We start from the raw sequence: 27133 nt of genomic DNA on the forward strand, positions 1-27133 counted from the left end.
CCAAACTGGCTGAAGCTTAATCACATTTTCTGGGATCAGTTTTCTGGGGTTTAACTGCCCAAAGTGGCTCAGTGCAGCATCAGATGTGTCCCAGTGTTGGCATGAAGGGCATGTCAGGAGCGAATGGCTGGGTGTGCTAGAAGCAAGGCTGCCCTTTGGCAGCATTTGGCCCAGCTGCTTAACTGTGATGTCAGCCCATGCCCTTTAGTAATCACATATCCTCTGAACAGAGATAGATATAGCTCTCCCAGGATTTTCTTGGGAAGCTGTGAGCAGCTGTGAGAAAGCTTAGAGAAAGAATTAAATCAATTATTATCTCAATCTCTGCACCTGGCAGGCAATCTCTGTTCGTCAAAGATGTTTACAAGGAGTTGTCCCTTCTTGACCAGTAGGTGGGAGAAGATTCCTAAAGGCCAATCAGGTCTTAGGTCCACCACTGTTTCTATAAGAACTGTGGATTTCTAATAATAAAGTGCCTTTTCATGCTTTCTGATGAGTCTCTGTATCACCTTTGTCTCTCCCCAATACCTCTTCGGTGATAATTGGTGACCCTGAATTACTGACATTGCTAAATAATAGCAATAATAAAAAATAATTTTGGGCAAATTGCCAAGCTAACAAGACTTATTGTAAACCAAGCTCATTCATTTGTATCTGTCTCCCCAGTACAGCTGAGTATCCTAAGTATCCTAATCCATGAGGATATCCATTAGGAGTACCCTAATCTCCAGATGAAACACCAGACATATCAGTTATATCACTTCTGTATTTACATTTTAAGACAAAGATCTTACAAAAGCCATATCAAAGATTCCTCCTCACCCACGAAGCTCATTTTGGTCCAATACATTAAAACACCACAAATTTTTTTACCTGAACAGTGAAAACATTCTATGTACATCATTTTCCTGTACCTTTTACCAAACAGCATTTAGTAGCAAGTCTCGAGGGTGACCCATTGTCATTCTACTGATTTATTTTTAAATGCAAAAAAAAAAGTCCATATGGTCATTATGCTTATTTACTATATTAGCAGGATACAATTAAGTGAAAATGTTATATGAAGATGATTATGTAAAGTATAAAAAGTAAGTTTTTACAAACACTATATTTTTATTTGTCAGTATGCTAGGACTTTCCCTTCCTCTCTACCATCGTCTTGATCACAACAAAGATGTGAAGTATTACCTTTTTACAAAACTTTAAAATGCCGAAGTTTATGTTAAGGTTTGAAATCTTGTTGTATACAGATGTTTAGACTTGTTTTAATTTTTTTCACCTTACATCTGTGATTATTAATATAAAGAACACTGTATGAAAAGAAGCATTTTGTTGACTGATCTGTTCTAATTGGTTTCGTTCTAGGATTTATTTAGGACATAACTATGCAGCCAGGTATTGCAGATCATGAAGTAAATATAGGCTGGTTTTCTGAGTCTGATGGTGAACAGGCATCCACTGAAGAAAGATATGGGAATAAACCAAGAATGAGAAAGTAGCAAAAATCTTCTTCCACAATTTGAAAAGATTTGCAAGATTATGATTTATACATACTTGTAAATTTGTTTATAAATATTTTATCTGAGAAAGTACTTCTGTGAGCCAAAACAGTATATTTAAACCAGCATATGTCCAGCAGCTACTGGAAAAGAGGCAGATATTTTCAGGCCCAATCCCTTGTTCTTTAAGCAAATGCTTTTATTGACTGAAGTGTTATTGAATGGACTGTATGTCTGAGCTGATCTGGATCAAAAAAAAAAATTTTTTTTTTCACTAATTTGTTTTCTAGCATGCTGTGAGTGGTACAGGGAGGGGACAGGACAGAGTTCAATCAGATTAAACACAGCACAAAGCTAAACCTGACTCAGCAAACTGGGAGAGAGATTACATTTTTAGTAGGATGTGATCCCTGATGCAATTTACAGCTTAGGTACCTAAGTGAGGGAGGCAGTGAGTCAGAGCAGCTGGGAACTAGAATGGTGGGACTAACCATATTAGAGACAGGCCAGATTTATGTCAGGTTAAAATGACTACGCAGCTGTTCCCTAAGAAGAGCATATATAGGGAAAGCAGGTTAGAAAAGCACACAATGTACAACAGCTTATTGAAAAGCAGCTACACGAGCAAAAAACATCCATCTTTCTGAGAATTTCATACACATGGCTCCCTGGCTGTGGAATTTACTATATATTTGCATTTTCTTAGCAGAAGTATGAACTGGGAGATGTAAGGATTATATTTAAATATTTTACATTGCAAAGCTGGCATTCAGAAGCTGGGTGGAAAGGTGACAGCAATTCATGACACCAAAGTCCTGCCAGCACCCTGGCTGAAACTTGAACTTGAAAGATTTTTCTTCTCTTGCATTCAAGCAGCTTGTTGTTATCCCAAACCCTGATAATGAAAATGTAACATTGTTAACTGTTTCCTCCCTTTTATTTTAGTAGAATAATTTCCATGACACCACATGTTTCCATTAAATGGCTGTCTTTCACCATAAATTATTGCTTGCTGTGATATTATGGCTTCATAAGCATTATTAGTGAAAATTAGGCAAAGTGTGATATGTAGTTTTTATGTTGAAATGTAAATAACTTCTGATCACATTTACATATGGAGAGAATAATGGTGTGTGCAAGAGCAATAGGACAAATTAGAGCTGTACTACAGGTGTGCTGTCTTCATTGCTTGTTAATTATTTCTCTTCTGTGTCCAGACAGGACTGAGTCATTGGAATGAGTGAAGGTGCTGAGACAATTCTGTTTTATTTGTAGCTTTGTCATTAACACTTTAGGTGACTTTGGGCAACTCATAGGCGGGTGAAGATGGATTGTGCTTCGATGAAACTTCTGTGTGTACTCAATCCCAGGGGACCCTGAATCAGAAGAATATAAAAGTGTCTGTTCCTTATCCATCTCCAGGATGGATATTCCTCCAGGATAGTACTGGGAGGTCCAGAATGGATGTCTTGAATACAGTAGGCAAGGAATCATGACAGGGTTTTTGACTACTATTCTACAGCCATCTGTAGCTCAGTGACTTCTTAAGGCAGAGGTGGTTTCTGTGTATTTACTAACCCTCTTTTTGTTTCTCTTCTTTAACCTACCAAGACTCCTCTTGAGCCCATGTAAATTTTCATCATTTGCAGCATCTTTGGCAAGGTGCTCCACAGTTTAGCTATGTGAAAGATCATTTTTTGCAAACCAAATCCTTTTGCTTTCATTGAGCCTTTCATCTACCAGCCTTCACTGGTTGGGAAGAGATGGTGCATTAGTGATTAATGTTCATACTGTAGGAAACTTGCACCTATCAGACCTGAGAGTGCACACATCAAATGCCTGTTTGCTAGGACAGATGTCAGAATCCTTGCAGGAGATACACGGAAGCACCCTCAGGGAAGGACCCTGGATTATTTTTTCTGTATGACTGGGAGAAGAGATAGAATAACCTGTTAATATTGCAAATGGGTGCAGTGAATAGTTTCATGCTGTTAGATATGCCTGAGGGTCCCTTTATCAACCTGCGGTTTGTCCAGAGACAACCATGTCTACTGCAGACAAGCAGTGCAGAGAGAATCCACCGTCTGTAAGACATGCAACATAAGGCAGTGTAGACACCACTGAAGGATTATTCTCACTCTGCTTCAAAGGCAGTTTTTTTTTTGCTCTGGCCATGGCTGATTCATCAGCTAAATCTGTTTACTCACCTACCATACCAAAAAAGTGGGCTCTTCCTTCCTGTCTTCAATGAAAAGTGTTCTGGAAAGCTCAGGGTGATTTTCTCCACAGGTACTGGGATGCTTTTTAAACCCTTGATAAATTTCATCTTGGAAATTTCCTACCCTCTGAACTTATGGCCTTGGCAGAGGCTTTCACGTTCTGACCCTGATGTTCTTGGCAAGACCATCTCTCCCGATGTTTTTCAACTACAAAGTATCAACCAGTGGAGTTTACAAGGTCTGGGAAATAAATCAGATTGTACCAGTGTCACTACATGAATGTGATAATTTATAATAAAGCAAATTCATGTCTATTCATAACGCCTGAGCTTTTCAGGATGCTATATTTGGCCTCAAACAGGATGCTTTATTTGTCCTGCTTTTCTGTTAAAACTTCTTGGCTCCTTCTATCTCATTTGTAATGTACCTTTTCCCTGCTTCTTTATAGTTTTAAATACAGCTTTTCAGAGAGGGCCTTGATCCTATTTCTGGAGATTTAGCAAAACCTCTGGATATCTGCTGGAATTCTACCGTGCATTCCTTGTGCAGTCTCTTCAGTCGAAGGTCAGATATTGAACGAGGCTGAGCCTATACAAACCTGAGTTTATACTGGACTCACTAGGAATTTGTCTGGTTGTAGCCAGGAGTGTTATCTTTTCTTGTGTGTCTAACAAAATAAAGAAAAGGTGCATGTGTCATTTCCAAGAACTATTGTTTTTAAGATTTTGAGCTGGGCTTAAAACCACCTTGTGGTGAAAGTCAGAGCCAGGTGGTGGCACTGGTGATGAGACAGAAATTTGGAATGTTTACAGTCCACCCCTGTTAGACCGAGTTTTCACAGCCAAGAGGAGATCAGACAATAAAACATTCAGATAATTAAAGTTCTCCATACACCTGTGTACAGACTCCAGATAACAGCAGCAGCTGCTTCAGTCTTTCTACAAGCCCTTCAATATTGTCAGCCATGTGACATTTCTTCTTTTGATGTATAAGGTAAAAACCATCTTCATTTTGAAACTGGAAGGATAAGTCACTCCTAGTGAGAAGAAGATACAATAGTAGTTGTAATCTGTTTTACAGCCATTTGCTAAGGCAAGAATTAATTATAAGCCCAAAGAGAGTTGTCCAATTTCCTTCCAGTAGCAAGCCATTGAGTCAGGATATAAGTCTTGTTTCCTGACCTGCAGCCAGTACTTATCTCTGAACAGTAGCTTTGGGCTTTTAAGGTTAAAGTTTTGCCAAGATCCATTACATCCTCTTGTAAACGTTGTTTCAAATCCTTTCGAGGGTGGAGGTAGTTTTGGAGAGTCGCCTGGAGTTGGGAGATTTCTTTGTATGTGGAAATGGCACCCATGTACTGTCCTGTGCAATATAGAACTGCAGCAGGTCCTGTGACTAGTGAAGAGCCACTGTGTGTACAGAGGGCAGAAAGAGCACAGAGTTCAAGTGCTTTTTCTTCCCTTCCCCTTGGCCAGAAGAAATATTTTATTAGCAGTGGTGGGAATCTTGGATAGTCTATCAAAATTTTGCAGCTGCTTAGAGGTTCAGGGACACATACTCCTACCTAGTGTGTCTGCACACAGGTGCAGAGCTAAGCACTCTGCAGAGCTCACTGCAGTGCTAACAGTGACAGTAACTCCAGATCAGCAAAGGACCAGGAGCAAAAGAACTGAACCAGAACGACTCCATCTTTTGCAATACTCACCCAAGGAGAAGTTATGAAAGTGCATTTTCAGTTTCAGAACAGAAAAATAACATCCAGGTGTTTATTGGATAATTCAAGTTACAAAACTCAAGAAGAATCACAGTTCTGACATGGCTATCTTTCACATCAGATCTTGCTTTGATGTTGATAATGTACGGAAGTAACTGCATTTTTCCTTATTATGGGTAGAGGACATTTTTGTTCAAATTTCCCAGGCCAAAGCTAATTTCCTAATTACATTTTGTTTTAAAGGAAAAAGCTTTGCCTGCTGGTGAGTCACAAGGTCTGGTCATCGTTTCTACAGGAACACCTGTCCCCTGCTTCAGTTCCTTAGTGACCTGAGTCAAGGCCATGAAAGTAAAAGTACAGACACTGAATTGCAGAGGGGGAGGCACAGCATGGAGCTGTGTGAGGCAGAAATGGGGGTTGTGGCATGGGAAGGGGCTGCAAAATATCTAGAAACACTAGAACCACTGAATGGTTTGGGTTGGAAAGGACCTTAAAGATTATCGAATTCCAACCCACCTGCCATGGGCAGGGACAACTTCCACTAGACCCGGTTGCTCAAAGCCCCATCCAGCCTGGCCTGGAACACTTTCAGGGATGGGGCATCCACAGCTTCTCTGAGAAACCTGTTCCACTGCCTCCCATCCTCACAACAGAGAATTCCTTCCTGACATCTAATCTAAACCTGCCCTCTTTCATTTTAAAACCATTCCCCCTTGTCTTAAGCAAGAATGGTTGTGTTTATATCGCTGCACGGAAACGCCCAGAAATACGGAACCAAAAAAAGTAATCCTCTGGAGTGAAAACACTGGAAGTTCTTCCATTGGGAAAGCTGAACGGGGAGGGAGTGTGGGCGTGGCATAAGGGAGCTTTGCTTCCTTCCTTCCTTTTAACACAGGCGGTGCCAAACGAAGCCGACGTAGTCGGAAGGTTGTGGGTGGATTACAACCCGTTTAGGATCCTTGCGAAGCACAAATAACCTTTATTAAAACCAAAACGGTGGAAAGAACGAGAGGCCGGGACGCGCCCCTCAGGGCCGCTCCGCCCCGCCCCGGCGTCGGGCGGGCGTCACTGAGGGGCGGGGCCAGGAAGCGCCTCGCGCGGCCCCGCCCCTGCCCGCGCACGGCGCGTGCGCGCTGCTGGGGGCACCCGAGGGCGAAGGGGCTCGGCCATGGCGGCCTCCATGATCTGCAGCCGGGTGGCGGCCGGGCTGAGGGGCAGTGGCCTCCGCGCCTCGCTGGGTTCCACCGCGGGGAAGGTAGCGGCCGATCGGGAGCAAGGGTGGGCTGGGGGATGGGGCTGAAGCGGGTCGGGCCGGCTGGGGTCGCGGCCGAGGTCGCTCCCTGCCGAGCGCCGGCGAGAGGAGCGTCCGTCTCGGCGCGCTCCCGCCGCCCTCCTGCCCTGTCCTGCCCTGCCCTGCGGCGGGGCTGGCAGCCCGGCGCTCACCTTTGGTGTGCGGCCCCCCGCAGCCGCTGTTCTTGCTTGTGACAAGTCTTCTCTGCGTGGCTCATTTTCCCTTCCTTTTCAGCACCCCCGTCCCCTATCTTGGAGGAAATCCCTGTGTTTCCATCTCCGCCGTCACCTTGCTCCTAGGAGGGGCCGGGCTGTGCCAGTTAAACTCTTCTCTCAGCTCGCCAGCCTCTGCTCTTGGTTCCTGTGGATGCCATTCGGGGGTGCGGGCTTGTTTTTGGCTGCAGCACCCGTGGGAAGCGGTGGCACGGAGGAGCTCGGGAGGCTGCAGTGTGTGTGACACGGTGTGTGTCTCTCGCTGCCGCTTTCTGCTCCTGCCGCGTACTGGGGAAGGTCGCCCTGAGAGCCCCTCTCGAGTTACCGGCAGCCTCCCGGGGCCGGCGGGTCGCTCAGCGCCTCTCCCTTGGGGTCGTGCCAAGGAGAGGACGTCCTGCTTGGAGAAGGAACCCTCTGGAGGCTACGTAGGCCCTGTCGATTCGCTAGCTTGGAATGCTGTAGTAAAGCTCATGTGTCGTCTGCTTGTTTCCTTTATTTGAAGTGAAATGAAGCCTTAAAAGTCTAGCTTGTTAGAAACTTCCTAGTTCAGGCTGATTTTTACGGTGCTTGTGCCAGTGGTGCATACTAAAAAAATAAAAATAAAAGCAAAGGTTTGTTTTGTATGTAAGTTTCGTTTGTAATCTTTTTACCTTAAGTCTTTTGGTGATCGTCTGTGTTCATGGATTAGCTGAATTCAGTAGGTTTCTTGGTTTGTGTATAAAATTAAGGTCTTATTTGCATATAGTGAAATACAAAAAATGCACCAAACTTTTTTTTGCATTTGCTGTTGTTGATCCTTATGTTACAGTCCTTGCCAGTGCTAGTAGTTTCACCAGCTCTTTCCCCCTGCCCAATAAAACTTCACAAAATCAAATACCAGACCTGATATGGAAGGGTAGGATTAAATGTTCAGGTGTTTGCACTGGAATACTAAAGTATACTTGTTTAATATGTAGACTGGCTTTTTAACCTAAACAAAGGGGTAGTCTTTCACAACAGTCACATTCTTCTTTTTGTTTTCTTTTTTTTCCTTTTATTCTCTTTCTTCAGGTCCTTGCTGGAAGTCCAGGAATACTCAGCAATCATGGGTTTCAAGTGCAACAGCAGCAACAGAGGAGACTGTCACTCCATGAATACCTGAGCATGGGACTGTTGAAGGAGGCCGGAATTTCTGTTCCACATGGGGTGGTTGCAAATACGCCAGATGAAGCTTACAAAATAGCAAAAGAAATAGGTATAATATTAAAGAGAACATATACTAATAGGCATGGGATTGATACAAGGTGTACCTACTTTTTCTGTCTTTCTTTGAAAGATGTTGCTTGGAGTTCTGAATATATTTTCTCTTTAAGAGAGCCTTCCCTGTGAAGCAACCTTCTTGTTAAGAATCAATAGGTCAGGTATAAATTCTATTAGTTTAGACTAATATAACTGCTTAAACTTCTTTGAGATAAATAATAGACTCTACTTCGTGCAAGTCCTGGATTTCTTTCTACTTTCAGCAAGGTTAGAGGAAGTCTTGTGTGAAGGATTTCAGTGGTGGTGACAAGATCTCATATAGAATAGAAGATGCAAACCATACTTCTCTTTAGGCTACAGAAGAAGAGTAAAATCCTATTCCTTTGTGAGTGTGCTTTTCTGGCAGAATGCAGCTACTTCACACAGGAGGGGAGGACTTTGATGGCTTGTAGTTGTATGCTAAATTCCTGTCTTGTTGATGAAAAAGTATCCAGTCTCATTTGCTGGGTGCTTACGTTCTTAATTTGGAATTGAGCTTTAATTTTGGACTTGACTTTGCCTATTAATTTGCCAGTTTAACTACAATGTGTCCTCATAAAATCTTGTGTAATTTGGATTTAATTTGGAAGTCAGCTTTTATTGTGTCAGACATTAGAAGGTAGGGTGTTTTTTGGTTGATTGATTTGTTTGTTTGGGGGGGGTTTCTTAGTTTAAAGTCTGGGATTTTTTTTTCCTCTCTGGAAAAACATACTAGGCTTGTCACCAAGTTTTAGTGAAGGACATTGGTTGTCATATTCCTTTCTCCTATGCAAATGCTCAAATCTCTATTCACCTCCAAAGGGATACATTCATAGTGATTCCTGAGGTTATAGGTTTTGTTGGATTCATTTCAGTTTCATAGGGAGATTTAGTGTGAGAATTGAGATCTGAAAACACCGATAATTTTTCTTCTAGAGCGAGTTATGCTGCTTTGTAATTTAGAAAAGAATTGAAAAGCTGCTTTTCCTTCAGGCATGATGTCCCAGAAATTCAGGTATTGTCAGATACCTTCTTTATCTTGTTTCCATTAGAGAGTAAGTGATACAAAATTATAATAATTTCATTAATATGAAAGGAAGTTGCTGAAATACTTCTGAGAATGTTTTGTACTTTGGAACCTTACCTTCTGTTAAGGGTGAGTTTATAGCAGGATCAAAACTTCCCAAATCAGGCATATCCCTTTTCTCTACTTTAATGTTTGCACAGATATTGCTGGAGGAAAATAAGAGCACCACCTTTGTCTGTGGCTCTTTAATCAGCAGCCCAGAAACTCTTAGGTCAGGATTCCTTTGTTTTCTTCCTGCTCAGAGAGGGCTCCTCCAGCAGTGTGGATATGGATCTGGCTGCTGGTTTATAGCTCTGTGTGAGCCCTGTGACATCATAGGTATTTCTGTTATCTGGAGTGTGGGACTCTGGGCAATTTCTTGGGGATTAAAAGAAGGAAGTTGTGAGGTGTGTGAGTTGGCATCCTTTAGTACAGGAATTCAGGGCTTCTGGTTGTCAGCCAAATACTTTGTTGGAGTTGCTGTGTAGTTGATGCTGTGGCTTTCTTTGGTTCTTGAGATGAGGAAGGGAAAACCTCCTGAAAGAAGAACACACACTGAAAGAGCTTGAGGTTTTGAGGCATTGCTCAAGCAAGAGGCATTGCTCAAACTCATTCTGGGTGGTGACATTATTCTTTGCTCCAATGTTTTGGATTTATTTGTTTTTGTAGGCATTTAGCTGCTAGCTTTCATTTAGTATTTAAAAAAAAAAATCAACAAAACACAAACCAAACTCTATCAGAATGAAAAAATTCACTTTTTTGGTCTACTCACATATTGTTGATTTTTGTTGTGTGGAAGTAGTTGCCAGTAGATAGGATTTTTTTTTCTTTTTATATGCTAAACTGTTTAATCAAATGTTTGTCTAGGTCATTACAAAGACAGTTGGTAATACTCTTTGCTCTGTTTCCCTAGGGCTGATCCACATATTCCTGGTAAATTTACACAGAGCAGATTTCTGACTAAAGGTTGAGTTTGGCATTGGATTTCTTCCCTTTTGCAAATACTTCCCTTAGAAATGGGTAAATTTTTATCCCAATGTATAGCAAATGCAAACTTCTCATTAACAGAGATTATCATAGGTTAGCTGTGGCTGTAGCTAAATCAGTGCTGCATAATCATCTCGCTTAAATTTTGAACAACAAATGGGCTAAATTCTGTTCCACAGCTTTGATAAGAGACTGCAGCATGACTTGATTGCCTTGAAGTTTATGGTTTGCTCTCAGCCATGTGTGCATTCCAGCTAGCACTGTGACCAGTTCTGATTGAGAAGCTGATATGTGTGTGTTATCAAGAACATGACAAATGAACCTGAAGACTGTTTAATGAACAGATGCTTGATCAGTGTGATGGCAGGTAGCTCAGCAGAACACACTATTTAAAATGAACATTGCTGTTTGTTAAGAGACACTTCCATGGGTGCAATGTATTGTTGTAACTCAAGTTTTGATGCTTCTCGAGCCCTTTCCTCTGGTAACAGTTGAGTGAAAGGCAGTGACATATTGTGTGCTTATCTGGGTTTTTTAAATAGCATATATTTAGATTCATGATGATTTGAGAAGTAAGACTTTGTAAGACATTAATATCTTGAAGCCACTTTTGTGTGCTGGTGATTTTGTTGGGTTTTCAGGTAATGAATCCCACAGTCTGCTACTTTTGCTGTTGCAGTTTGAGAGGTCCAGTGCAGCTCTGTGTCCGTGTGGTTTATAAAGAATGTTCTATTTTGGTATGCTTTCTACAGAATAGCTCTAGTAATTGCTTTGGCTGTATTCCTGCTGACAGTTACATGATTAATAGATGATTTTTTTCAGACCTAGATTTTTTTCAATGTTACTAACAACTTTTAAGTACTTTTCAGTGTTATTTATTTTTCTGTCTGTTGCTTAAACATACAACATGTATCTGTTAAAAAAAACTTTAAAAAGTAATATGTGAACCTGGGTAGATTTAAAAATAGAATTTTTGATCCCAGGCTTGATTTAGTTGGAAATCAAAGCTTAGTACAATGTGTGCAATTATTTTCTAGGTAAAGTGATAGCTTTATCTTTGTTAGCTCTTCAAAAAACATATTCCAGGCACTGTGGCAAAAAGCTGAGTTAGTTTTTTCCTTAGTGTATGCCACACCCACCTTGGCTGTCTGATTTAAGTTTTTGGGGTTTTCTAGTCTATGTCATAGTGAAAACTCATGTCTGTCATACATTTATATATGGTTTTTTTTTGGTTGCCATTTTCAGTTTTCCTTGTTGGTCAATTTTCTGTCTATGTTCCTGATGTCTTTTAGGCTGTCTGAAATTTCAGAGTGTTTATTCAATTGCTCTAGGATATAGATGATGATCTAAGGCGGCAAAAGCAGAAATCTCCCAGGTGTTAAAAAAGTCATGCAATTATGTTCCTACTTACCTGGTCAAAATCTCTAGATAAACAGCACTATTAGTTGAGAAACCAAACATTTACTTACATTCTGACAAATGTTATTTTCTTTGGCATCTGAATCTTAAATTTAATTCAGCCTTTGCTTTCTTCTGTAGCACTTCACTCCTTTGAAGTTAAAATACCAAAACATATTGCTGATGATAATTCACTAATTAAAATAGACTTGTATAACCAGCACATTCAAATTTTGATCTCTGTATTTTAATTGCTCGACTTAAGCTGTTGACAAAACCAAACCTGTCTTGTGAGCTGATAATGAACTTGATGCAGTTGATTAATGTCAGGAAGTATTTGTGCAGAAGATATTTTGTAATAGCAAAACATCTTGTTAGTCTCCTGACTGGTATGGTCCTTTCAGTGAAAGTATGATGATTCCTGGCACATAATTATTTCAATAGTTAGACTTTTGATTTGCATGCAATGAGTCTTCTAATACTGAGACGTTTCAAATGCTGAAAAAACGTGATTTTGAAGTTAAAATTCCCAGTGGCTATACTTACTAATGAAATGCAGTGTACTCTGAAGAGATTCTCTGCTCTCTTGATAGAATTAAGGTCAGAATATTATTTATATTGACACTCCTGTTGTTAGTTAAAAACCCATCTTTTCCTAATGCTAGTAAACACACGTGTGCTGTATTGTTTAAATTTACGTTTTTTGTATCTGTGCAACAAGAAAAAAATTAGCTTGTGTTACAAATGGAGGGTTACTTTTTCTGGTGCAAGAACTTTGAAATACAGGCTGAAGCAAAAGTTACGGGTCTCTGTCTCTCCCAGGATAAGTTTGCAGTTGAATGGTAGTTGGGAACTTGATTGACATTTGAGTTACTAACCTGTCACTGCCCTTTACTGTTGTCTGTCTTGTCAGAATAGATTAGGCTTGCATGGTTGTTCTCAAGGTGTCTGTAATATGTGGAAAGCAGTACCTCTGCTACAGATAGTATTGGGCAGAGAAGTGGCAATTAATGTGATTTGACAAAAGTCAAAATGAAAACCTGTAAAGCAGAACATTTTAATCAGGCCTGTCTGCTGTAATCATTGGACTTTCCACTTGCACAGGGAACTGCAGAGATGCAGTGGAACAGTGACCCTTCTTGCCTCTTAATAAGCTTATTAGAAGATTGCATTTTACATGGATGTCTTTCTTCTTGCCTGCTTGCATTGATTTTTCTCCCAGTTTCAAAGCTTAAATTATAGAATCAGAAATTATTATTTTTAAAAAATAGGTATTAGTGTTGATAGAAGTGAAGATGGTCTTGTTTGCTGACTGTGTAGCTCTTTCACTGTCTAGTTAATAAATGATTGTTGAAGGTGATAGCTGTAGTGTTAGTAGATGTATAGATTTTTGTTGTCCAGAACAGATTAGTGCTAAGTCATTGTTCTGATTTCAGACACCTGTTCTCACTGGTATCTACTCTTAATTTTCTAAGCATTTCCTAGTTTTTTCAGGCTATTGTACTTCTATGTGCTTTTAGGGCTGACTGCCATTGACATGGAAATGTGATGCTTACCAAATGCTTGTTCAGAGATTTGTGCATTGGCCGGTAGCTTGCTTGCCCACATGAGTTGTGCTGGTGTTCCAGTGCCCTGTGTTAATGCTTTACAATTTGTTACTGCTGCTGAAAGCTGAAATCCTGCTCACTGAAGTTCCTGCGTGTGTGTGCCTGTCACATGGTGCACAAGTCTGCAGAAGCACTGTCTGTCTGCTGGATGAGCTTTTGCCTTCAGGGAATCGCTGTTCTGATATGCTTCGAGGCATGATAGCACAAGTGCTTCTACTGGCACAAGAAGTGAGGCTGGAGTGAAAAGCTGAGGGCTGGAGGCAGGATGGAACTTCTGTGCTGGTGTGTCTGCTGGCATGTGTTTGCTGGGTTATCTGCTCCAGGGCAGAAACTGCTATTTTTTATTGAAACACAAGCCTAGCAGCATTTCAAAGCCACGTAAGCAAAAAACAAGGGCACAACTGTTGATACTGAGTAGAAAACTATGGTAGCTACTGGTTTCCAGATTTTTTTCTTGAGTTACTGTGTATCAGCAGTTCTTTGCTGTGTCAGATTGTGTGACAGTGCTGCTGCTGGAACGCTGCAGACGAGGTGTTTGACCAAACACTTCCTCTTGTTTTAGAGTAATTTTCAGTAGGAGCTGTGGGAAAAAATATTTATTGAACAGTGAACTTTTTGCATGATGGGTTATGGTTTTCTTGGGATATACTGTCTTAAGTTTGTTTCAGGTACATCTGTGCAGCTTAATTACTTGTAGACATAGCTGCTCAAATAAACCTTGAACTTGTTTATGCAATCAAGCAGCTACTTTGCAGTGCTAGAGGAAAACAATTTTCAGATCATTAGTAATCTGCTCATTTAATGACTCAGTTGTTGCATAAGGATTAGTCCAATGATGTTACAGCCAAAACTGATTGTGAAAAATTAAAAGTTGTTTTTCTCACATTCTTTTGGATATCTATATGTTGACAAAATATTATAATGCATCATAGTAACAACATTTTAAAGAAAAATCTTCCAGGATCAGGGTAGTGGTGCATGTAGCCCACTACTCTGTGTAAGAACAAAAGAACATTGCCTTATTGCGGGCAATTCTTAGCCTCCCTATTTTCTGCAGTCCATTACTCCTCATTTCCCCTCAGCATTAATACTTTTTTGTCTGAAGAATATCAGAGAGAATACGTCTGCCCAGGTCCTTTTGACTCTTCTGTTCTTCCTTCATATCTTCTGGCAGGCTTCCTTATATTTTGTGTAAAGAAGGGTCTTTTTTCTTGCACTTTTTAAAGACTGACTTCCTTGGTAGATGGCCTTTGTTTTTGGCTGAAAAAACAGAATGCAGAAACTAGAATGAATGATGTACATGTAGTCATAAGTTCTTTCTCTGTCCATCACAGGTATGGCTGAAGACCATAATCATGTTCTTGCTTTCTTCTCCTTTGATAGATTTAAGGATGTGCTAAGCTCATTTCTTGTAAGGGAATCTCTTAATTTCAGTGATCATCTTGGTTACAAATCTACTTTTATGCCCAGAGCTAAATATGTTCCAGCTGAGATCTTACCAGAGCTTTAGTTGGGATCTCATTTGACTTGTTCAGATTCTGGTGTTTTTGCTAGGAGGAATAATTTACAAAGAAGGTGCCTGTGGGTGAACTTGATGTCTTTTCTGAAAACTTCTCTGTAGTTGCAGCTTTTTATCTTATGGACTTAGTATAGGAAATGGAAAACAAGCTTTGTACTTAAAGTAATTGCATAAAAGTTGTCTTGTGTGACTTCTATAAAGTATGTTAACTTGGTTGCCTGTAAAAATAGTTATCTTCAGGAACTGAATTAAATATTAGAATCACAAATCATACTTGTATAATATACTTGTAATATACTTACTTTGTAAGTAAACATTTACTTGTGTGTTTATAACCTTCATGCCTATTTTGCAGAAGAGCTTTAAAATCATGTGTGAATTCAGAGATCTCTTGTTAGGTAGACATTCAAGAAGTAAAATCAACAGATAGCTAACTGGGAGGAGTGATTTGAGTCTTCTGCTTATAGATACCCTAGCTTGTGATTGAGTTTAATTTCACCTGTCTGGGCAGGACATGGGTGAAAATAGGAACCAATACAACTTTTGTGCCTGTCATAACCTTCCTCACTTTTTGTAGTGGCTAGTTTTGCTTGAGTACTGTAATTTTTCTTAAGCATTTCCGTGGTTCTCCTTTAACAGCCAAAGAAACAGCAAGTTCTTTTTTGGCTTGGAAAGATCAGACTGGCTCACCTATTGGTGGCATGAGAAAAAATGGGATGTGCTGAACAAATGGCAGTGGGGCAGTTCTTAATATCTTGGAGTCTAGCTACTGTCTATATTCTGTGTAAACGAACTTGAGTAATAAACTCAGAACTTCAGGTTTTTTTATTTTATCATTTTAAATGACTTGATGAATTATTTTTCTTTGCTTTTTTTCTCTCAGTGACAGTTCAGAGTATCCCAGTTGATTTTTGTTATATTCTCATGCTTTACTTTTTAAACTTAAATGCCCAGTTTCCCCTACCTAGAAGAATATTTTGTAAAGGTTTCTTAAACAGTTCAAGCCAACTAAAGGGCTTACTTTACCTACTCTTGGAAGAATAATGGGTTTGTTTAGACCTCTGACTCCTGCAAAGCACTGAAGCTTATGCCTTAGTGCTGTGCTGGATGGAAGCCAGAGTGCCCCTGGCAAGCTGACTTGGGTGCTATAGTTACAGATCATTGCTGGGAAGGAAATGGTTTATAGGTACAGGGTGTTTGTAGTTATTTGAGGAAAACCTTGCATATGGTGTCTCAGAGATTCAGTTTCATCTTGTTAATAGTCTATGAGGTGCTAATTATTTCTTACTGGGTGTTTAATCATACATGACTCTAGAATGTATTAAAAATGATCAGAACACCAGAACGCCACCACTGGATACTAACTCACCAAAGTTTGCTCACAGAATAGCCTAAAACTGCAAACTGTGGATTATTTGAGATTTTTGGAACTATCTGTGTGAATTGCAATATAGTTTTCAATTCACATGGGTGTTTTGGATGGTGGGCATGGAGAAGGGGGAATAAAATTAAAGCAGCCTTTGTTATTTACCTGAAGCAATTTGTTTTATAGTCATAGATGACAAATTTTTTGGGTTTTCTTTTGTTCTAGGTTCAAAGGATCTTGTGGTAAAAGCACAGGTCTTAGCTGGTGGTAGAGGAAAAGGAACATTTGAAGGTGGCCTCAAAGGAGGAGTGAAAATAGTTTTTTCGTAAGTTCTTTCTAAATTATCCAACCCAGTGGAAAAACTTCAAGGTTTCACATTATGGATTGAACCTATTGCTTTCTTTAACACCAGGGTTTTAATTATTAACCTTAAAATAACAAAAGTTAGATAAGCCTTTTTTAATGTTACTTCTGTTTTTTCAGCACTTTCTTTGTCACATTCTGAGCTTTTTATTCTAGTCCAGAAGAAGCAAAAGCTGTCTCCTCCCAAATGATTGGAAAGAAGTTGTTTACCAAGCAGACAGGAGAGAAGGGCAGGATATGCAATCAAGTATTTATCTGTGAACGCAGATATCCCAGGAGAGAATACTATTTTGCAATAACAATGGAAAGGTCTTTTCAAGTGAGTAATATTAGAAATAGAAGTAAGCTAATTAATTTGTTAGAACTGAATTAACAAAAAAATCGACAGAACTGTTTACTGTTCACTTGCTTTTGAAAATCAGAAGTATACAAGCTAAATTGTTTTCCAATTTGATTGACTTTGTTTTTAAATGCTGTAAAGATGTAATGCTACAATTTGAATTTACAGAATAATAAATGAGTATTTGTAGCCCCAAATGAAGTTCAGAGTCACATGCCAAAGGGGAGATGGGTAGAATAAGGGGTAATTTTCATTTTGGTTTTAATTTTCATTTGCCTAAATTGTGCAATTTAGTTTAAAAACACAGCTGTATGTGTGCATGTGCATTTACACCCTGTTTTTAAGTGTCAGAAACAAGATAAGTGACAGTGTTGTGGAAGAGCAAATGGTCCTGCATAAATCCAGCATCTTTTTTCTCCAGTGTGTGAAGGATCCCAGAGGTGCACTGGTGTGTCTTTTGATTTTGAGAGTGCTAGTAGCTTTCTTACAGTAATGCTTTTCAGGAAATGGGTAAGAAGATTTGGACATAGAGGTCTGTCTTGATGTCCTTCAGGAAAATGAAAGCCAGTCTTTTTTGCATGTATGGGCTGTGTGTGTGGGTGTGTAATTTTTTAGGCTACAGTTCAAATATGGTTGCTGAAATATGTCAGTGTTTTCTGACAGACAAGTGTTCTATTTGGAGCGTAGAACATGTATTGGTAAGTAACTTTAATGAAGCCAGGATTTGGAACAGATCTTGGAACTGTATTTGCTGAAGCTTAGAAAAACTGAATTTTGTCTGTTCAGATGCTTAAAGTTTGCAGAGGCACTGGTTTTGGTAATTAGGGGATATTTAAGTATGAATGAAAATTTTCTGTGGAGGAATGAGAAAGCTAGTTTACTCTTAATTTTTTTTGGCAGCTGTATTAGGAATTAAGTATTTGTTCCTTTTTCGTCCTCTGGATCAGTTGTGTTGAGTTGTGTGACTTGGTCACCTGCATTGTGATGTGTGCTGGAATAGAGTAAGGGAGATTCAAATGTTACCATATGCACCACAAGGTGGCATTAAAATGCTGTAAATGAACACATTTCAGGCTCTTAAAATTGTGTAAGCAATAAGCAACTATGCTTATGGAAATAAAATCTACTGTAACTGATTGTAGTAAATTAGATAAAGAGAAACATATTTTCATGGCTTGTTCTTGGTCTTGTATAAAATTTAAGTCTTACTAGCATATATTGATCTTACTGTGTGGGCTGTTGCTTTTTGATAGGGATGTGCTTGGTTTTTACTGCTGACTTTATAAGTCATGTTTTTAGATGTGTTTGTAATTACTGTAACTTGGATATAGGATACTTACGATGAGGAAATGCCTTTCAAAAGAAGGAAGTGTGAAGGTTGAATAGCACACAGTGTTTATTCCTGATGTTGTAAACCTCTTCCTTTAAGGAGGGGAAAAATGATTAAAATAGCCGGCTGAAACTGGAACTTTATGACTTGGATATTATTTGCCAGCAGGGGTTTGTGTTTTAAGCAAAACTGTTCACTTTGGTCAATTCTATGGAATGATGAGTTATTTTATGATCAGTTTGTAGCTTACTGACAGTTCAAGATAAGAATATCCAAAAATGTTTATTGAGTTGAATGTTGCTATTAGATGCAGGATAATTTGCAAGCTATGTATTTCCATTTGGAAGGATGGTAATGGGAGGAGTGGGTGTGGTTACTAAGCATGTTCTCTGAACCAGGGTCACATTTTCTATAAGTAATTGTCAACAATTATGAGGGTGTTTAATCTTTGAGTTCTGCTGACAGCAGATGTTGCCTTAGTACACTCATAGCCACAATCCATGTATGGGTGGTGATAAGGGAAGGTTGGTTGAAAGGATCAAGGTATGTCTTTACTGTGAACTGCAGGAGAGATTTTTAGGTTCCATGTTTTTGTTGAGATTTGGCTTTTTTAAAGATAAACTCAGCTTCAAATGCTGTCAGTTCTGTTTTCTTAATTTCTTTTGTTAATAAATAGTTGAGGGCTGTTTTGTTTTGCTATGGCTTACTTTCAGTGAAGGCTTTAGTTACCGAACACTGTGATCCTACTGAACAGATATGGTTTGCAGTAGTTTATCACTATGTTCTGCAGCCCTCCATTTGTCCTTGGAGTTGGAGCATGGCAGAATGAAAAAATGAGGCTGGCATTCGATCTGTATTTGTGTAGGAGTGAGAGGAGAAGGTGGAAGTGAGAAGGTAGTTACACTTCTCTGGTGACACCTAAGAGATAAAATGTATGTGATTATGAAGTTGAATCTTTCTATCAAAATTTAAAATAGTATGCCAGTGTTAATTGTTTTGCTGCTGCTTTACAGAGAACTTTTCCCTTGTTAAAAGAAAGTGGACCTGACATACACTTCAACATTTAGAAAGTTATTATTAAAAGGTTTTATATGGAAGTATTGAGTAGATAGACTAAATTTTTCAACAATAAAGGTTTTATTGCTGTGAAGTATCTTATGGGAAGAACTAAGTTTTGATTGTGTGGTATCAAATTACTTACGCTTTTTTTCCCCCTTTTTATTCTAGGGTCCTGTGCTGATAGGCAGTTCTCACGGTGGTGTTAATATTGAAGATGTTGCTGCAGAGAATCCTGAGGCGATAATTAAGGAGCCCATTGATATAGTAGAAGGCATAAAAAAGGAACAAGCTGTTAGGGTAATTGTTAATGTGGGAAAGTACACATTAGTGAGGATGGGAAAGTTTCTTCTAATTTTATAAAGGGTGTGTGCATTCAGCCTGCTGAGTTGTCCTAAATCCTTGTTTGAAACAGATTTGAACGAGATATTTAAGTATTTTCAGGTGAAACAGTGTAAATCCAACTGCATGGCAGTACTTTATCTAGCTTTTTACAGCTGTGCAAAGGCATAGCAAGATAAATTTTTATTACCTCCTTTTTAGGATAGGTGTAGTGTTCTATATGGAAAACAATCTGTTCAAACCAAAGAGTGTGTTCGTTTTTTTCCCCCCAGTGGACAGGGCGGGTTCTACGTCTACGAATTCCAATGAGATTGAAATAATAGCTAAACTCAGACATCCTTACATGAGTTAACAACAACCATTCTTTTACTTTCAGCTTGCCCAGAAAATGGGATTTCCTCCTAATCTGGTGGATGAAGCAGCTGAAAATATGATCAAATTATATAATCTCTTTCTGAAATATGATGCTACCATGATAGAAATAAATCCTATGGTGGAAGATGCATCAGGAGTCGGTAATGTTTCTTATTCATACTCTTCGTGTAACACCTTGACATTTTTGTAAATCTAAGTTGCTTCACACTGATAAAACTTCAGCTGTATACAGCAAGAGGAGTTAGTATTAACATGGTATGTTGAAAAAAAAATTTAATAAAGCAGATAAATTTGAGAATCTAAATATAGTAGGAATCTGCTCTTAATTGCTAAGTATGATCTTAAGTGTAAGTAATTTACTTTTTTAGTTTTTAAATTTTTAAATAAAGAGCACATCTACCCAGGATAAGGCATTTCTGGAAATCAGGTCTTTTCAAAATTCATAAATTGAAACTTGAGCCACTGCATGTATCCAAAATTGTTGCTACTATTCTGGTTAACATCACAGTACCTACGAGGAATCTCCTGCCTTTATGACTCAGGCATTAGAATAATTGAAGGAGTGTGATGTATGGAAAGACTGTAGGGGTTTAAGTAATATCTTGATGTTTATGAGGTTTTTAGCATATCCAGTTGCAGAATAGTTATTTAATGTACAATCACAGCCAATTCCACTCTATAAAAAATAAGCCTGTAGAGAGTATTTGTGCTTGAACTCAGATACAACAGTTTGAAATTTAAATATGACTGTAGCTCTTGCATCAAAGTGTGTTATTACTGTCACTGGGGTGGTTTTTGGTGTGTTTTTTTTTTTAATAATGCTTAAGTGATCAGTATAGAGCAGTCTTTACAATCTGTTTTTGTGCCCTCTTATTTTTATATCATTTTCACTGAGGGATAGAAATGAAGTGATATGGTGTTAGTTCTGATGTAAAGAATACTGTAGGTTTTCTGCTTGCTTAATCTTAAGTAGATTTACTTCTGTGTGTTTTTTCCTAACATTTTCTCTTCCAACTCGGGCACTCTCTCATCATGTTTCTGTGGGCTTACTGTCATGCACACATTATATATGTTTATTCTAAAAGATAAAACTAAGATGGATGAAAAAAATCTCAAATCAGAGACCTTCTTTAAGGATTAGTTTTATGCTAATTACTTGTGGTGCACTCCCCCCATTCTTTTCCAGGCTGCAGTGTGATCAGAGAAAACATAATTTGCTCAGATTTATCAAACATCTTGTTGTAAGCTTTTTTGGATTTAGATAACTAGAAATAGTTATCTTCCCTTTTTGTGCATAACTGATTATATGGGGAAACTGGAGAGAATCTTATATTTATTGACAGTGGTACATGTGTCTTTTTAGCAGAACTTTTGTGTTTGGACTGCATGAGCTAGCTGCCAAGTTTGATTTAATATACTTTAACACTTTAACACATTCATGTAGCATTTGAATTGTTACTATAATATTAAATAATGGTAAGTAATGGTGGGTTTTTTCCCTTTCAGTGATGTGTATGGATGCAAAGATAAACTTTGACAGCAATTCAGCCTATCGTCAGAAGAAGATCTTTGATATGCAGGATTGGACACAGGAAGACCAAAGAGATAAGGATGCTGCAAAAGCAGATCTCAACTATATAGGGTTGGATGGAAACATAGGCTGCTTAGGTATGCTTACTATTTAATGAATTTTAAATGACCTAATGGATTTATAAACTGAATTCCTAAATGTTATCTTTATTCTCATTTAGTCAATGGTGCTGGTTTAGCTATGGCTACAATGGATATAATTAAACTTCATGGCGGAACTCCAGCAAACTTCCTTGATGTTGGTGGTGGTGCTACAGCGCAGCAAGTGACAGAAGCCTTTAAGCTTATTACCTCTGATAAAAAGGTGAGGGAAGGTCCTGCACAGTGGTAAAACAGGCTATGATTTGGAAGACAATGCTTAGTGCACGTTCTCCAGAAAACATGTTTTTATAAGCACAGAAGTAGAAAGAGAGAAGATAGAAATCATGGAAATCTTAGCTTCATCTTGGTGCACATGAAGGGGGCCTAATAATCTATGGATTTTTTTTTACCTTTTTAAATAATAAGGGTTTTGGCTGTGTGCTGAGTAGACATTTTTGTGTCTTCTGGTTGAAGTTACAGCTGTATTTGAATCTTTCCAGAAATCTTGGAGTCAGAAACTCCCGCTGTCTGCTGTTTAAACAGAAAACGGTATTCAGTTGGTTTTCCAGTTTTGTTTTTCTTTTGGACCAGTTTTGCAGCTGGGTCTATGTTTTGCATAGAGTTGTAGAGATGAATATTTGCTGTGCTGTGCACAAACAAGTTTCTAAGGTACTGATTATATGTAATGTAAGATAAAATAACTTTGTAAGGGGCTTGGAAGGGCTTTAATGTTTATCCTATTAGAAACTTATCAGAAGTGCTTGAATATTATTAAAATAATACATTGGTTGAAACTGGAGGAAGAGGTTTTCCTCAGAAATAGTGTGAAGGCTGGATTGATGGTCTACATAGGAGTGGTTATCCCAGGGGGAACTTGGCAGTTTGGGGCTTTTTAAAAATAAAGAAAACTATTTTAAAAGGAGTAACTATAAAAAGTGGGAATGACTTGCAAGACCTGCTAATGACATGCTACTTTTGCACCACAATTTTATGTACTTGCTCATCTTTGGAAAGGGCCAGAAACAAATAGTGAGTGATATTTCAGAGGAGCTTAGTCTCTTTCTTATTGGAAAGACTTATTATCAAATGCAGCATCTGTAACACGCTCCAAGAGTGTTACAGAATCATTTAATCATTTAGATTGGAAAAGACATTTAAAATTGAGTCCAACCATAAATCTAACACTGCCCAGTCCTGCACTTAAACCATGTCTCTAAGCACTACATCTTAAATACCTTCAGGGTTGGTGAGTCAGCCACTTCCTTGGCAGCCTGTGTCAATGATTAACCACCCTTGTGGGGAAGAAATTTTTCCCAATATCCAATCTAAAACTCCCCTGGTGCAACTTGAAGCCATTTCCTCTTGTCTTACTGCTTGTTACTTTGGAGGAGGGTGAGCCCCACCTTGCTACATCCTTTCAGGCAGTTATAGAGAGTGATAAGGTCCCCCCCCTGAACCTCCTTTTCTCCAGGCTAAACACCCCAGCTCCATCCTTATAAGCCTTTCTTCACATTTTTCCAGCAAATTGAGGGAACAATGAGGGACACAGTCACAGAGCACCCAAATTACAGAGAGAAGAAACAAGGAAGAATCTGGGGGTTGATGATCTGGGAAGAGTTTTTGCAATGCAAATTCTCTGCTGATGTGTGGACAGAAGATGTCCAAACAGACTTCTTAAGATAGCTTTTCCTTTCTGCTTTCTTTCAGTTTCTCACTATTTTATAAAAAAACAGTGACTATAGCTGGGATTCTTGAAACTCAAAGAGCAGTGCAGCCCACTGGTGTCACAGATGGTGCTCAGGGTTCAGTTCAGGGCTTGTTTGGAGCAGCCTTCTGAGGTGCCAGCCTAAGTTGCCCATTAGTAGTAGGAGGAAGAACAATGCTACACAGATGAGCTAGTCTAAGTGCAAGATCATGGGAACCAAGTTACTGCTCATGAACCAGTTGCACAGGAATGTTTTGTCTTGTTGAGTTTGTTTTATCATCTAAGGCTGTCTACCCATTTTGATTCATGCTTTGTTTCATCTTTCATCTCTGACCATGGTTCTTTTTACCCTTCCTTTCTACCACTTGAGTTCCCTTATCTGTTGGCTTAATCCTCCTGAATAAAAGGTATTTCAAATAGCTTATCTCTAAGCATTCTGGCTTTTAGGTTAACTGTGTAAACAGGGTCTTGTGTATGAGTTTTTAAAATTTCCTGTTTTCAGTATGTGGAGTTACTGGTGTGGGGGTACCTCTGATGGAGTACTGTTAGCAATGGAAAGATAAATAGTTGGCAAATACAGTTTTTTGAAGTAACTGCTCTGTTGTATGTGACTCTACAGAACTGTACTTTGGGTGCTGATGTTCTGTAGAACAGAAATGTTCTGTGTCTTGCAGAGTCCCTTAATAGAATTAAAGAGCTTGAATTATCCTTAGACTGAAGGCTGTGTGCTACTTTCATCTAATGTGTCTCTGGCCATTTTAATGTGAATATTGTCATTGATTCTGTAGGTACTGGCTATTCTGGTAAATATTTTTGGTGGCATTATGAGGTGTGATGTCATAGCACAAGGCATTGTTACGGCAGTAAAGGATTTGGAGCTAAAAGTTCCTATTGTGGTACGGTTGCAAGGTGAGTGTGCTTCATACATATTTAAATATGTTTGTCTCTAATTGACAGGTGTCATTGAGCTTATATACTGTGTAGCAAGCTGCCTGTGAGTTGAAGTCAGTGGAGAAATAAAGCAAACCTTGAATTTAGATGGTGAGGATTGGAAAGTTAATAAAAAGAGACTTCCTGCTTTTTAAACTACTAATGTTGTTTTCTAGAGTTATTCACTAACTTCTGGAACAGGCTTCCTAGGAATATGAGACTAGTAGGTAGTAGTAGTAGTAATCTCCTGTTCAATAAGAGTGGCATTTTATCTGTTTCTGAAGGTACACGAGTTGATGATGCCAAAGCTTTAATAACAGCTAGTGGCCTCAAAATCCTCGCATGTGATGACTTGGATGAAGCTGCAAAAATGGTAAGATAGCTGGTTATGAATATTCTTTTCAGAATATAGCATCTGTTGCAGAGTATTGAAAAGTCAAAACTCCATTCAATCAACTACAGGTAGCTTGGGATAAATCCCAGTGCCAGTTGCTCCCAGTGCCCGAAGGAAAAATTTTACAAGTTAGTGCATAATTTTTCAGGGAACAATGATGCAGTCAGAAGCTATTTAACCCCACAAGCCAAAACCAGATGAATGACCAGGTCAGCCACTCCCCTTGGTGGGGGAATGGCTAAGAGCTTAGCTTTATTGATTGGGGGAAAATACTTGAATTGAGGTGACTGAAAAATGCATGTAACTCTTCCTTTTATCAAGCACTGTAATTCAGTGTGCATGATTAAAACCATAATTGATCATGATGTGGCCTCATAAGATAATTAGATATTCACATGTTCAGATGCACTGATTTGTGTGTGTGTTGCTTTGCTTTGTTTGTGGAGAAGAAAGTTGTACTAGAAATGTATAGCAAAAAAATTAAAAGATACCGGATGGATTTTGTGTCATGGGGAAACTTATGATTTTTTTTTTTCTCCCAAAGAACCACTTACTCTGTTATACCATTTCATTCTAAGCAGAAAATAATTCAGAGAAATTTAGAGTTGTTATGCAAGACAAGATAAGGCTCCTTAAGGTATCAAAGTAAGATCCAGAAGTGCTTGCAACAAAAACTCAGAGGAGAAATAGCTTTTAGATACATAGAATTTCTTTTGAGTTGCCACCTCAACACCTCACAAAATAACAAGGTGGCGTGAGTTGCCACCTCAACGCCTCACAAAATAACAAGGTGGCACATAAAATTTAAAACTTAGCATTTTATTGAAATACCTTGTTATACATGAGAAGCAGACTTTTTTAACTCCATGAGATGTTTTCTAGAAGATTTGATTATCTTTAGATTAAAAGTGATTAAGAAGTACTGAGCTAAATAGTAATCCCACCCCTGACCCCCTCTGATATCTTACTGATGATGCCCTGGTATTATTTAGTTTAAAAACATTGATCCGGCTCAGGCAAGTTAGCATTGTTCTGAAATTAAATTTTTCTTTTCTGTTTTTCAGGTGGTGAAGCTGTCTGAAATAGTAAGCTTAGCAAAACAAGCTCATGTGGACGTTAAATTTCAGTTGCCAATTTGATCTGGGAAATCTCATGCCAGTGTCTAACATGTTCTCTGAAATACTGTGTTCTGTGGGAAATTTTTAATTTTTCTTTTGTGTGGAGGTTTTGATTGACAGGCGCACAAACTGAAGCATCTGATCTTTAATGTTAACATTCAGAATGGTCAGAATTCTTGTAAAAGTGTGTATTGCTGATATTTAGTCTTTCTTAGCTGTTATTCTCAAGCCTCCAGCTTCTGCTGCAGAATGTCACTTGCAATATACTTCTGCGTTGTCCAAAGTAAAGCTTCTGGTTGAAAAAATAATTATTCTGAATAAATTTTGAAGTTACTTTACTTGTAAATTTGTATTAGCCTTGTTTAAAAGTAAATATGACTGGATTATCTAGTTGTCCATATGGAAAAATGTATTGAAACGGTATTTTATGTTGGAGACATTTGTACTTAGCAGTATAATGGACATGAGCAAACCAATCATAATTTATGAACAGATGCATTTGAACTTGATCAGAAATATTTTTAAAGTCCTTCATTGAAGTGGCTGGTAACTCTCCTGGACAACGTGTTAAATCACTACAAATATACTGTAGCACTTATGTATTCAGAGTTTCTGGTCCTCACGAAAAAACATTGTGTAGTTTTATATACAAACAAGCATTTACCAAGCTTCAAGGAGACAGGTTAAATAGAGAATGAAAATGTCTATTGTACATCGCTAATAAAATTGTACATTAATAAAATATCTCCCAAAACTTTTACTGTCTTTCTTTTATATGTTGCCATTTTGATGAATTGCGTATAGCCAGGGATTAAGCCATCATTTAAGACAAACTAAAACCTTTTTAGGAATAAAATTGTAGTGCCACATTTGTTAATTGTTTTCCTCCTTGAAGTGCACTGCGTGATTAAAACCACATGAACACATGCTGAAAGGCTTGGATAGATATCATGCATGTAATATCTTGCTAAAATATAACTCATCTCTGCACAAATAAGTATGCAGGAAATTGTTTCTTCTTGGGGAAATACCACTTCTACTAATGAATAACCATTAATTTCTGTCACTTTACTTTCACATTACACTGAACTTGAATGATGATCCATTTACTGTTTAGTTTCCAAATGAGCACTCACTTTTTGTTTGTATTTTGTAGGCTTCTTTGTTTGAAATGTTATTTTCTTGGCTAATGATAGTGTAGTTTTATCTGGAAATAATGAAGCTACCTCTGTGGTGGGAATTCAGAAGGGGACATCATACAGTTACAAGCTAAGGACTTAAAAGGATTATATGAAATGTGGGAAAATCAATCGTGTTGTTATGAAGAAGTGGGGTATTAAATGAAAATACTTTCTACTAGCATGGTGTATTTCA

At 38.5% G+C, this 27133-nt stretch overlaps 1 protein-coding gene and 1 long non-coding RNA gene across 2 annotated transcripts; one reads left to right on the forward strand and one right to left on the reverse strand.

Annotated features, from left to right (window-relative positions):
- Window positions 1-5470: 5470 nt before the first annotated feature.
- LOC132323612 (uncharacterized) lies at window positions 5471-7388 on the reverse strand. Its single transcript, XR_009485386.1, has 2 exons — window positions 6876-7388; window positions 5471-6772 (listed from the first exon to the last, which is right to left on the reverse strand). It is a non-coding gene; the product is annotated as an uncharacterized LOC132323612 (long non-coding RNA).
- Window positions 6531-26513, forward strand: SUCLA2 (succinate-CoA ligase ADP-forming subunit beta). Its single transcript, XM_059839030.1, has 11 exons — window positions 6531-6687; window positions 7986-8169; window positions 16361-16460; window positions 16655-16817; window positions 19396-19524; window positions 19943-20081; window positions 21448-21609; window positions 21693-21835; window positions 24106-24226; window positions 24532-24620; window positions 25706-26513. The coding sequence occupies exons 1-11, from the start codon at window positions 6601-6603 to the stop codon at window positions 25778-25780; spliced, it is 1392 nt and encodes a 463-aa protein (XP_059695013.1). The 5' UTR covers window positions 6531-6600; the 3' UTR covers window positions 25781-26513.
- The last annotated feature ends 620 nt before the right edge of the window (window positions 26514-27133 follow it).

The sequence above is a fragment of the Haemorhous mexicanus genome, chromosome 2 (assembly GCF_027477595.1).
Source record: "Haemorhous mexicanus isolate bHaeMex1 chromosome 2, bHaeMex1.pri, whole genome shotgun sequence".
Taxonomy (NCBI): domain Eukaryota; kingdom Metazoa; phylum Chordata; class Aves; order Passeriformes; family Fringillidae; genus Haemorhous; species Haemorhous mexicanus.

Excerpts from the sequence above, each read along its gene's own strand:
- SUCLA2 (XM_059839030.1), top strand. The coding sequence starts at position 6,601 with ATGGCGGCCTCCATGATCTGCAGCCGGGTGGCGGCCGGGCTGAGGGGC. Across the intron at positions 16,461-16,654 it reads GGAGTGAAAATAGTTTTTTC|TCCAGAAGAAGCAAAAGCTG; the intron begins GTAAGTTCTTTC and ends TTTTTATTCTAG. Across the intron at positions 24,227-24,531 it reads TATTGTGGTACGGTTGCAAG|GTACACGAGTTGATGATGCC; the intron begins GTGAGTGTGCTT and ends CTGTTTCTGAAG.